We start from the raw sequence: 12511 nt of genomic DNA, 5'->3' as shown, positions 1-12511 counted from the left end.
GCTCAGTAGATCCGCCCGAACATTTACCACTCTCGCCGAATGACATAAGCCTCGGCCACTAAGTCGTCTGTGCGAACCAGAACCGCCAACCCCCTCAGGGAATCCTGGAAATGGACCCGAGCCAGGAATATAGCCCGCAATTCTCGCCAATTAGATGACCGACTCGCCTCCCGAGGGGACCAAAACCCCCGAATCTGAGCTGACCCCATCCATGCCCCCCAACCGGAGAGGCTGGCATCCGTCGTCACCACCACGGGTCTCAGAGGTGACAAAGACACCCCTACCCTCAGGTGGTCTGCATCCAACCACCATTGCAACTCTCTGTGAATCAATCCGGACCCTGGAACCCTGTCCTTCAGAGAACCGGACCCTGGATCCCACCTACTCAAGAACCACGTCATCAAGCACAGGGGATGGAAACGTGCCCAAGAACCCAAAATATCACTGACGCCAAATGTGCAGTCGCAACCATAGAAGAGCTCGGGGAGCAGACAGTAACCATACCTTCTTTACCAAAGCCTGGAGAGCATCCAACCTCTTTTCGGACACAGTCACCAACCCTGGAATAGGCTGAAACCGAGCCCCTAGAAAAACCAGATCCTGGGACGGCACAAAGTCTGATTACACCCAATTGATCAAAAACCTGTGTTATTGCAGGACCCCCAGAACTTGGGCCACCTGCCTCTGCAAAAGGTCTCGTGAATGGGCATGAATCAAAATGTCGACTAGATAAGGGTGCAGAAACACCCCTTCTGAATGAAGCAAAGCCACTAGAGGAGCCAGCATATTCCTGAAAATTCGGGGAGAAGATTTCAGACCGAAAGGCAGAACGCAAAACTGGAAATGATCCTGCCCCACAGCAAACCTCAGGAACTTTTGAGAGGACCATGCCCCCGGTACGTGTGGGTAAGCATCCGGCAGATCCAGTGACACCAGAAAATCCCCTTGCCTGACCAATGGAAAAGCATGCGGAAATGCACTGTCCTGATCCAGGTATTCACCTCCTTCAGATTGAGCACCGGTTGAAAATCCCCCTGAAACTTTCCGCACAAGAAACAAGACCGCATAAGTGCCCTGACCTCGGTCGTCTAGCGGAACATGGGAAATGGCCCCCATGACCAGTAAGTCCCGCACTCCGTCCAATAATGCTCCACTCCAAGACCCCTCTGAAGGCAGAGGTGTGGGATGCACCCCGGAATCTGGAGGAACCGCCACAAAATCTATGACATAACCATTGGTCACCATGTCTAGTACCCAGTGATCGGTTACACTGTCCTCCCAAGCTGAAAGAAAGTGACACAGTCATCCCCCAACCGGCCCTCTGCCAGGCCCACAGCGAATGCCAGGACCCCTTCTTGAAACCACCCCGGGTCTCAGGAGTAGACTTCTTAGGTGAAAAACGCGGATGAAGACGCCGTCTCCTAAACGAAAAGGATTTAGCAACCCTAGTAGGAGAAGATCTGGAATGCTTCTTCCACCCTTTACCCGAAGAAGAAACCCATTTATAAGGTAAGGCATGCTTCCGCTCCTTAAACGCCTTGGAAAGTATGGATGGTAATAGTTCTCCAAACAAGTTACAACCCTCAAACGGCAGTCTCAACAAGGCCGCCGTTTCCCCTGGATCAGCCTTCCATGAACGCAACCAGAGGGACCTACGAGCCCCAATCAAAGAACCAGATGCCAGAGCCGAAGTACGGACTATATCTGAAGACACATCCGCCAATAATCTGGCCAGCTGTTCCATACCAGCCAGGAGCTCCGAACACTCCGCCCCTTCCTGTACAGCCACCGCCAGTTTATCAAAGCCTTGAACCAATGATTGTGACGCATAAGCAGAATAAATCCCTGCCTTCAGCGCCAGATTCTCCGCCGCAAAAGCCCTCTTAAGACCTGAATCCACTTTACGGTCTGTGGCATACGTAGGCACACAATCCTCCGGATTGACTGCCGTTTTGCCAATTAGAGTAGCCAGAATAGAGTCCAGGCGTATTGAAGGAGGAAAAACCCCCTCACCCTCAAGTAAGTAAAGTTTCTGAAGGAATCGTGGAACCTGAGCCTTCTCCACATCCTTCCACTCACGAAACACCATATCCTTCACAGGTCCCTGGAAAGGCATGGCAAACATAAAAGGCGTCTGATATTTGAGGAAATAAATGAGACTCTGAGTTTGTAGGTTGAAACACAGGGAAACCTAAACTGTCCCGAACATGTGTCATCACTTCCCACATTACCTCTTCTGGAAACCTATTTCCCCCCAGATGACGTTGATGGGGCCTCATCCTCACTCTCCGATGAGGATTTCCTTGCCGCTACCGATGAGTGCGCACGCTTAGACTGATCAGTCCTGGCCACGCCAGCTTGCAGTGCCCTGGTGACAGCCCTTTCACCCATATCCTGCACTTCCTCACTAGACATGAGGGGAGTACCCCTGCCAGGTACCTGTGGGTTCTCAGGAAGAGCAATGCTCCCCTCCCCTCCCACCTCCGAGGAGGAAGAAGAGACAACCACGTCTCTTTGCTGGAGCTTTAGGCATGGTAACCAAAATAACACTGCCTTTCATTCCAAAACACTACCCTACATATAGGACCCTGGTCCTCCCTAACAGGGCTCCACCAAACCCTAAAAAGGTCACAATCCTTGTAAAAATCCAAAAAACCACGGGCAGAACGCCCGTCCTACCTGACCAGCATCCAAAAATTGAAGTTCCTCGGTCCTCGCGGCTCCGCGGCGCGGAAACCCGGAAACTAACGCCCCAGCCACAGAGGGCCGGCTGACCCCGTCAGCCGGCCCCCAGTACACGCCTCTCGAGCAGCCATGCCGTTCGCTCAAGACGTGACCCAGCCGTAGCACTCCTCGCGGAGCACCGCGTCCCGAGGAGTGCCTCCATCGACGACCTCCAGGCCCCGCCGTGCAGGTAAGAAAGGGAAAGAAAACCGTCTAGCGTGGGCTAGACAAAAGAACAGGAGGGGATAAGGGTGGGGGGGGTTTTTGAAAGGGGAAGGGAGGGTCTAAGGGGGAGGCAGGAGGCCTCATTGGTTAAAAGGAAGGCGAGGGAGGGACGGGAGGTAATGTAATTTATTCCACAAAATGTAACTGATTTCATGCAGTTAGTTGTTGTTTCAATCTCTCGGTTTCCTGTTTTTTTTTTTTAATACAGTGGTTAGTTCAATCTGATTTCCCGATTAGGCTGCACTGGTAAACAATGTCGTTTCCGGTCGTCTATAGTGTCTGCAAAGGCCCATTTTCCCACCTTCATTAGTCGAGCACGCCCCTCTCCCTCCCCGTGCGGGGATCTCTGGGACTGTCACACAATAAATACATGAAACACCAGCCTGTGCTGCTGCGGTTCTACTCATAATTTGATCGACTATTAGCTTAACGTATTACTATAAAAGTAGGTGGCTGCATCTAATGATTTTTGGAGTAAATCTGCACCATCTGGCTGTGCACGCTAAAGACTTCACCCTGTTAATCCAGATTATGGCTGACAACCTGTTTTTGGCATTTACTTTTCACTGTCATTATGCCTTGGAGGAGCTGGTGAGGCTGCCCGTGTCGCCTCGTGCCCACTCTCTTTGGACCATTCTTCTTGTGTTTCTATCACGTTGTTGGCCTTGTCCCTGGGGCAGAAGATGTCGTTTTTATTGAAAAGCATGATAAGCAGCCAGGTGAAGAGTTTTGGATTTGGTGGCGGAGACGAAGAGAAGAAGGAAGAGGGCGGGGCCTCTGACCCTGCAGCGGCTGCCGGGATGACTCGCGACGAGTACGAGGAGTACCAGAGGCAGCTGGTGGAAGAGAAGTGAGTACAACATTTCACGCCATTAATGAACTGATTAATACCTGATATCGTCCTCTGGAGATCTATGCAGGCTTGTGGCATGTATGAGCTGGGCTCACGCCCAGGGCGCAGAGCTCCAGAGGGGCGCTTGACATCCCTGCAGCAGTTACTTTAAGATTAAGATCCAAAGAAATGTGTGACGGGAGCGCCAATTATGGTTACCTCAAGGCGCTTTCTGAGCAAACTGTATATACACACCAATAAGCAACATTTAGGATTGCCAAATCCCTCTATCATGTAAGCATAAACCTCCTGTTTATTATTGTACTTTCCTTCTGCAATCCATTGTTATCAGGTGCGTCTATACCACAAAGACTTCTACTCCCAGAATGCACTCATTCTTACGTAAGGTATGGTGTATTGACGACATGCAGCATCTGGCAACCCGCCAAGCATAACCTATTCTCTTTTTTCATTGCAATATTATGACTATTTTATTTTATACACCACAAAAAGAGACCTCATTGGTTGTTTTCCAGTAGTAACACACTGGTTATAAAACTTGTTAAAGGAACTATTAGGGGTACTTTACTTAATTGCTTTCTCCCTGGTTACTTTTCAAATAAGGATAAACGCACGGTAATCTAGTGAGGATAATTATGCGGAGCAGACCTTTTTAAAAATAGGGCCTAGTCGTTGTTGCGTGGAAGTAAAGGGTTTCAAGGCAACAGATATTACTTTGTCCAGTGTGCTCACTGCTCCTGAAAATATGTAGGCAAATGATCGATAATTCTTGCGCACTAATTATTCGCCTAATTGGCAAAAATGCATATTCAATCCAATACCTACCTGTAGTTTAAAAACTAACTCCTTAAATCTAACTATCGTGTTGCCTTCTAATATAAATATCTACATTTTAGTGAATTCTTTACAATTTTTACACAATGTCAGTACAGTTTCACGTTTATGTCGTTTGGAGCTTAAACATTACTCACTGATAAATACTGAGGCATTTTCTGCGAGGAACACGGCAGTTGTATGTTCCATTTGTCGCCGTAAACTCGCTCCTAGAGCTCAGCAGTGCTGACGTTTCTTGGCGCAGGGTGTGAGAGAATGGACAAGTTAGACAACCTATGTGCGCCAGAGGGTTGGTGCAAGTGACACGTCACAAATCTACAGTCGCACTCTCAGGTGGTAGAAACAGTTGCCGAACGGCTTGTGACGCATAACCAATCCAAAGTTTGCTTACTAGTTTGGCTGGTCCAGTGAAAGTTCCTATTGTAGCTGGATGTAATGTGGCATCTGTGGGGATTATTAGCAGCCCAGACTTATTCTGGTTAATTGTGTTGCTACAGAACAAAGCACTTTTTTTAAAAAGCCTCTCAGAGAATAGCAGACGGCCGGCTCAGACTTCATGCGATTATGCGAAGCAAATAAAATTCTGGCCAGTACTGCCAAAAACCATGAGTTTTAAGAATAGGAAATACATTTCTATGTTGGAAAGGCTCATAAAAGGTGAAGTGCTCCAGCATCTGTAAATAAGTATTATCACAGGGGCAAACAAGTGTACGTTTCAGATCGTACTGGCCTGCCTGAAGCGATGATGACTTCTAATTGCGCCTTCTTGAAACTTAGTTAAAAGGGACCGTTTCCAGTCATTTCACACCAGGGAGAGATAAGGCGCAGGCTCATCACTTATTTTAATTGCCAGACAATCTTTCAGGGCCTATTTATCCAATACCCTGCACTCTCAAGTGGCACAGGCAGACCACATAAATAATTCTTCAACGCAGGCACGCTCACCCTTACCCTTCATTTGAGGAGAGCAGTACAAGTTAGTCCTGCCCAGTGCCTCAGCAGTTCTGTTTATATAGTCCAACCATGGGATCTTATTGCCATAGTCACAATTTAGACAGTCCGAGATGCAGTCGCGGCTCACCGGAGTTACAGTGGGAGGGGTAGGGAGGATCCGGGGGGAAATTAATACATCAAAATACATTTTTAAAAATGTACCTCCGCTCCGCACCACTGCTCCTCTGCTGAAGGCAGGCTACAGTGCAGGCACAGGCTCCCAGCCTGCCCTGCGGCCAATCCTGACACTGCTCAGAGCAGCGTTAGGATTGGCTGGGAGCGCCCAGCCAGGGTGCACCCAGGCAGACTGGGAGCCTGTGCATGCTCTCTCCAGTCCGGCAACACAGTGCTGGGCTGGAGAGAGCACAGTGCTCATGTGTGTTTGCCCGGCCCTAGACGGCTGGCCAAACATACATGTGCACTGAGGGGAGTGCTCTGTGCACTCCTCCCTCTGCTGGTCACCCCCATGGCCCCGCCCCTTCCACAATGAAAGGATTATAACCACAGGTTATATCCTTTCTTTGGAAAAGGTTTGCAGCTTCTGCTGCTGGGGGAGGAGGGGGCGACACTCCACCACCATAGCGGAGGAACCGCCACTGCTGAGATCACATCACAATTGAGTGAGGTATGCTAATTTCTCCCAACGCCATCCATAAGAGTAGTGGGGGCGAGTTTTATATGGTCTTCCACATAAGATAAACTCAATTCCTTGGTGAGAAATAAATGGTGACTAACTGGGCCTATGCCTAGCAGTCTCCTGCAAAAACGATTCTTCTTCTGCTGTAGTTTTGATCAGTCATGATACCCCTATATGGCAGCTCCATTGGTCAAATCTGGTAGACACTTGAGTTTATAGACCTCCAGCAAAGGCAGTATAAGCTTACTGCCCACATTGGCTGTCAGCCCAAACAGTACCCCAACTGATTGATTAAAGTGCAAACATTGGTTTGCAAGACAAGGTAACCAGGTATTCTGTGAATCAAAGGTGATCCCTAAATAGGGGAACTCGCTAACTTGTGTGATATTTTTCCCCTTAATTGAAATTGGGCTGATTTTTCAGGTCTGCTTCCCAAAAACCATTTAACGGGTCTTAGCAATGTTAGTTTCTAAATCTAGGTCATCCATGAATGCAACAAAGGCATCCATAAGGTCCTTGAGCGCATTTAGTGTGTGGGAAAGCAGGACTGCATCATCTGCATAAAGAAGGGCCAGTATGAAAGTCAATTTCACTTTGGCCATTTACTTCTCCTGTGAACCTAAAAACGAACTTAAGCCATTAATATACAAACAGAATTAAATGGGGGCCAAAATGCAGCCCTGACTGAATCCTGGGACAGACCAAAAGGTTCCGTGCATTTGCCCCCGGTTCCATATTTTACAGAGGCACTGACCTCATTGTACAAAGCTCGAAGAAAGTCCACGAAAGGGAGAGGCAAGCCAATGCTAGGTTAAAATGCTGCACAACTTGGAGCGGTTAACACGGTCAAATGGACTGCTAAGGTTCATAAAAGCTAAACAGAACTGACCTTTCTTTGCAATCACATATTTCCCTTTAATAAGGTGCAAATTCAGACACTGTTCCAAGGTCCCCAAGCCTTCCCTAAAACCATATTGTATAGAACAAAGAGTGCCATTTTGCTTGGCCCAGTCCTCGATTCTGTGCACCCAACAATCTTAACCAGAGAATCCAGCAATAATTATGGCCTTTAGCAATGGGAGCCCTGTCTGCTGCCTTTTGTGAACATGGGCACAATAATAGCAGTCTGCCAAAAGGTAGTGATGGTGAGAGAAGCTGCAGCATTTAAGACATTAGTAGTTGCAGGGGTCCACAGTACGATGTTCTCCTTGTAAAGGTCCATAGGCACCTCATCTGGGCCCAGCGCCTTATTTGATAGGCTGGCCAGTACAGCGGTAGTAATCTCACCCAGCTCAAATCCAAGGGGAACTGTGGAGCACCTTCTACATGGGTGGCCATAAAGCTATTCCAGTAACAATAAATCTGTTTAAAATGTTCTAACCATATTTCTGGACTAATGTTGGATAATAACTCTTCTGCCATAGAGGGGGATACCTTCCTTCCCTATCACTGCCCAAATCCCCTTGTATCCCTGACTTTACATTTATGAATTAGGTGTTCCCATGTTTCCTACTTGATCGCTAGTTTCCTACTTTTGATCGATTGTTTGTGGCTTTATGTGCAGGAGGAGTCTGGCGACAGTATTCTGAATTCTCTGTAATCTCATAGTGAGCTGTGATACAAAGTTGTGTAATCCAGTTTCAATAGGACAAAAGAGATGGTACCTTGTTAGGGGAACCCTAGGTGGGGGAAGATGCTTCACAGTGTTTTCTTTGTGAGAAAGCGTGATTTGGCTAACTTCTTCACTTGTGCGTTTATTGACAGCTTGGTGTTCATGGTAATTCTGAGGTTTCGTGCCTCTTTAGATATTTTTGGTGGTGGTCCTAGATCATCAGGCCAGATACAGAAATGGTCACAGGTTTTCCAGTCGCCACAAGTGAGTATTCTGCTATTGGAGGCATTCAATTTGAGGTGGCTTGATGTCATCCATTCGTCAACCACCCAAAGGCACTAGATGATTTTGGATGTTTCACTGTGCTTTGGTCATTTAAATTTCAGAATATCTGTGTGTCATCCGCATAGTGATAGCAGGTTAAATAGAAACAGTTGATCAGGCCTGGTAATCATTTCATCTAGATGTTGAAAAGCTTGGGTGAGTTGTTTGAGCCTTGAGGGACTCCTGCTTTAATGCTGTATTGTTTAGTATAGAATGAAGGAGTATGCACAATATGTATTACATTGTGTAGGTATGTTGTGATCCATGTGAGTGCCTTACCCTCTGTTCCAGCTTCATCAAGTCTTTGGATTAGTGTGTCATGATCCACTGTGTAATAAACTGCTGAAAGGTCAGAGAAGAAGGACATCAATGCTGTTCTGGTCTACTGTAAAGTCATCCCAAATAGAAATTCGAGCTGATTGAGTGCCTCTTCCTGGAGGGAATCCATTGAAAGTCCTAAAGAATGGATTTGTATTCAATGAATTTTGACATGTAGGCAAAAGCAGCACTTTCTATAAATAGTTACTGTATTGTTTATAACCAAGGCCATTGGAATTAAGGAATTTTGCAGCTGCATTGTTTTTCGCAGATTTATGGATTTGCAGCATTTGCCAGACATGCCATCACCTGCTGCATACCTTGCAGATTTTAACAAAAATGTTGTTTTAGGTCAAATGGGACAAAAATTAACTTAAATCAGAGGGACACTTGTTGCAATGCGATGGAAGGCCCTCTGCAAATGTTGCCATTCATTTTTGTGTTGTTTATTGCTGTATTTAGATGTTAAAGTGGTATCAATAAGGTGAAAACTTTGCCATACAGAGTCATAGTGTCAAGTAATGAACAAACACTTTCACAAAATGTGCCAGTTTATGTTCCTTTCCTGCGCATAATTCCAGTGACTCTATTTATAAAGCACGATGGGGCTTTTAGGCATCACGAAAAAAATCAACCTATCTTCATGTAGTGTTAATTGTAGGAAAGGAGAAAGGTCAGTGTGAATAATTCCATCCGATTAGATCGAGGTCATCGCGGCAGCTGCTCTATTTTGGTGATTAATTGCATGACGAGTATTCAAATCCATGTTTAAGTAGATTATGTGTTAAAGGTTAATGACTTTAAGCGCTTTATGAACCCAGCAATAGCACCCATAACGTTTTACACTTTACAGGCTTCACAGTCTGCATAGGTGCTTGAAAGGGTAAAAAATGAGAGTATACCATTTAAATCCTACTGTATGCCTCGTCTGCACGTGAACTCTATACCTGAAAACAGAAATGTCTGAAAACAGAATTGGTGTCAGGACTGCACTACGATGTGTTTATTCTGTGCATTGTTTTACATAGGTATGCATTCCCGGCTGTGAGTTCTTCTCCCGTGCTTTCAAAACTGTAGGGCCTGCGCTTCACCTAGCTGGCAGCTTTGGCGCATATAAAAGAAGGCGTGGCAAAGACAATAGGATTCGGCTTTAGAATGTGAATGCCGATTTATTGGCTTTGTCCGTGCATGTTTGCAATTACGTTCCTACACACTTTTATTTTTAATTTGTAATCTACTCTGATAAACCGGGCATCTGTAATGTTGGAATGGTGAATTACAAAGAGCAAAATGGCTATGGTGCATCACCTGCATACTCCACGCATGCCCACACGGCAGCCATCTTGTGATGGAAAGAAAAAAACATTTTTCAATGCCGCTGGATGAGCATTCGGCGCGACGCACCTGCTGTCATTAAACTGTTAACACGTCCCTTTCTGATTATTTTATTCACTCTGGGACTCGTTTTAGGCCAATGAATCTTTTGACCCTGATTGAAGACACCTTAGGACGAGATAACTGACCAACATGTCAATCAATATGTCAATAACGTCATCAATAAGACTCAAGAACCACCATGACCTTGCAGTCATGAATAACCACACCAGTTTAGTATGATTATATAAAGTTTATTCCCTATTGATTACAATTCTACTAGCAAGTTTATTAATCTCAAAATCAAGAAACACATTAGCATAGTCATAAAATGGCAACTCGAATAAGATTTCAATAAGGTGAGAATCACAAACATTAGAACATAGTACAACGTCAACATAGGTTAACCTTAGCAGAGTATTATTAGTGGGTTATTCAACAAAACATTGAACCAGTCATTTGTCTGTTTGCGTCCGTTTAGTGACCCCCTTAACTAACCTCGAATTAGCATTGGCATGTTGGGCTTCATGCAAAACAATTTGATAACATGAATTTGGAAAAAACATCTAACTGTGGTCCCTGTCAAAAGAAGCAGTTGGTACCTAGAAAGGAAAGGCAATCAGACAATTACAATTTCATCATCATATAGTTACCCTCCGTAATGGGTCGGCATACAGATTCTGTCTTCGTCCTCAGGACATCAGTTGATTCGCCATCAGTCAGGGAAACACAGCAAGACGGGAAAAAGGGACACTTCCCTCATAAGGAGGAAAAGTATATATCGGGCAATGCAAGGCAAGGATGGTTTGAAGAACCAAACAGCAAAGTCTCTATGCAGAGTGACAAAGTGTCTGGGTCATAACAAGTTCACAATGGCATCTCTCCTCTCATGGTTCCCCGTGTCAAAGGTCTTTATCCCTTTTCTGTTGTACAGTCCCCTAATTCTTCATTGGTTGGGGTTGACACCCCACTATCTCCATCCAATAGGTTTGCAATGAGTTCATCAAAATTGTCACCCCATAACACTTCTCACATAGTTTATTGGTTCTTATGATTGACGTCTCCAGGGGGCAGAATGTCCGGTATGATTTTATACTCTTGTGGTCCTCTCGCACCTTCAGTCAGTAGGTCCATTGTCTGTACCGGTTCAGGCGACCTTGTACCTGATAGTAGTCTACAGTGTTGCATTTAGCAAAAAAATTTCTCCTAGCAAGTCGAATTTCATGAGAACGGATCTACTACGGTTACATTCATCCTTTAGCTTTGGAAAAATATGACTACATGTCCTTCAGCAAGTCAGCACACTGCACGTTAGAGAAACACATTTAATATGAAAAACCTGGCAGCTAGGCCTCAACAAATGCTAACTAAAGCCTAATGATTTATTAGCAAAACCTTAACATATAATTCTTAATATTAGTGTAAAATCATATATTAAACATTTCATTTTCATTATTATTAGTCAGTTTCATTAGTCATTGTATACATTTGTGGCCACTCCCCGTGGGCACATTTCAAGCGCACGTTTAGCAAAAGTACATTAATACATTTTCTATGCGGCATTATTATGCATTAGTTCATAAACATTTCATGTTATTATTGAGTATAAATGCTACGCTCTCTCAGTTCCATTTCGGATTTACTGTTGTAACATAGCCAATAGACATTTAACAACAGTAAATTACAGTGATCAACTGTGCTGCAATGCCAAATACAGAAGCGAATGGCACAGTAACAATAGACGAGAATAATAGGCATAAAATGTAAATAGGGAGTGGGATTTAGAGTGGCAGACGATGGAGGTAAGCAGGCAGAGTATGGAGTGGAGACACTGGGCAGAAAAAAAGTGATAAAAAAACATGAGCAACTCTACAGGGGAAGAATGGACAAGGAAGTGAAAACTGAAAGAGAACAGAGCCAGGGCTTGGAGGAAGGACACCTGGATAGGAGAGAGCAAAGGAAAAAGACTTGCTATAGTGGATTACTGAAATAAAAATAAAAGAAGCAGTAGCAAAGTCAATAGGTCTGGCCTAGGCAAGCTGGTGCAATAGTTATTTTTTTGGCAAACTCATGCCACAAAAATCAAAAGATGAAACAACCAAAAACATGCTATGGCCTAAATGTGGCAAACATGCACTTTCAACCGAAAATTACAATTTTAATAACAAACAATCAATAACATTTTAAAGGAGCATAACGGGGGCTTTCAAGCAGGTAGGTGTACTTAGAATAGATATAGAAACCCTTTAATGTATATCACACGAAAATATGATTCTTAATGGTGGAAAGAAAAGTTGCTACTGGCTGGCCTGAAGACATAGGACCTGCTTTAGAACTCGGCAGACTGGTTACTCCGCCACAGTGATGACAGATATCTCGTCTGCTGAAATCTAAATCCCATTATGTCCCATGGGATTTAAGTTTTGGCGGACGGGCTAGCTTTCACATTTTTGTGACGGAGAAACCTGTCCGCCGAGTTTTAAATCAGGACCATAGTTGGCTTTGTTTACTATACCCTGAAGCCTTAGTATAAACATACAAGGGACACTAAATCGTTTTTTTTTTAAATATGAAAAATGGTGAGGAAAAAGCATTGGTAAAGTGCAGTTTTGGTCGA

General features: G+C 44.9%; 1 protein-coding gene across 1 annotated transcript in view; it reads left to right on the top strand.

Moving 5' to 3' along the window:
* Positions 1–3518: 3518 nt before the first annotated feature.
* Positions 3519–12511, top strand: part of CPLX4 (complexin 4) — a 214899-nt gene continuing 205906 nt past the window's right edge. Inside the window, exon 1 of the mRNA XM_069220356.1 lies at positions 3519–3799. Within this exon, the coding sequence (XP_069076457.1) occupies positions 3633–3799 (167 nt within the window). The 5' untranslated portion in view covers positions 3519–3632. The remainder of the gene's footprint in view (positions 3800–12511) is intronic.

The sequence above is a fragment of the Pleurodeles waltl genome, chromosome 1_1 (assembly GCF_031143425.1).
Source record: "Pleurodeles waltl isolate 20211129_DDA chromosome 1_1, aPleWal1.hap1.20221129, whole genome shotgun sequence".
Taxonomy (NCBI): domain Eukaryota; kingdom Metazoa; phylum Chordata; class Amphibia; order Caudata; family Salamandridae; genus Pleurodeles; species Pleurodeles waltl.
Note: the sequence above shows the minus strand (reverse complement) of the source record. Positions and strands in the feature narration are given on the sequence as shown.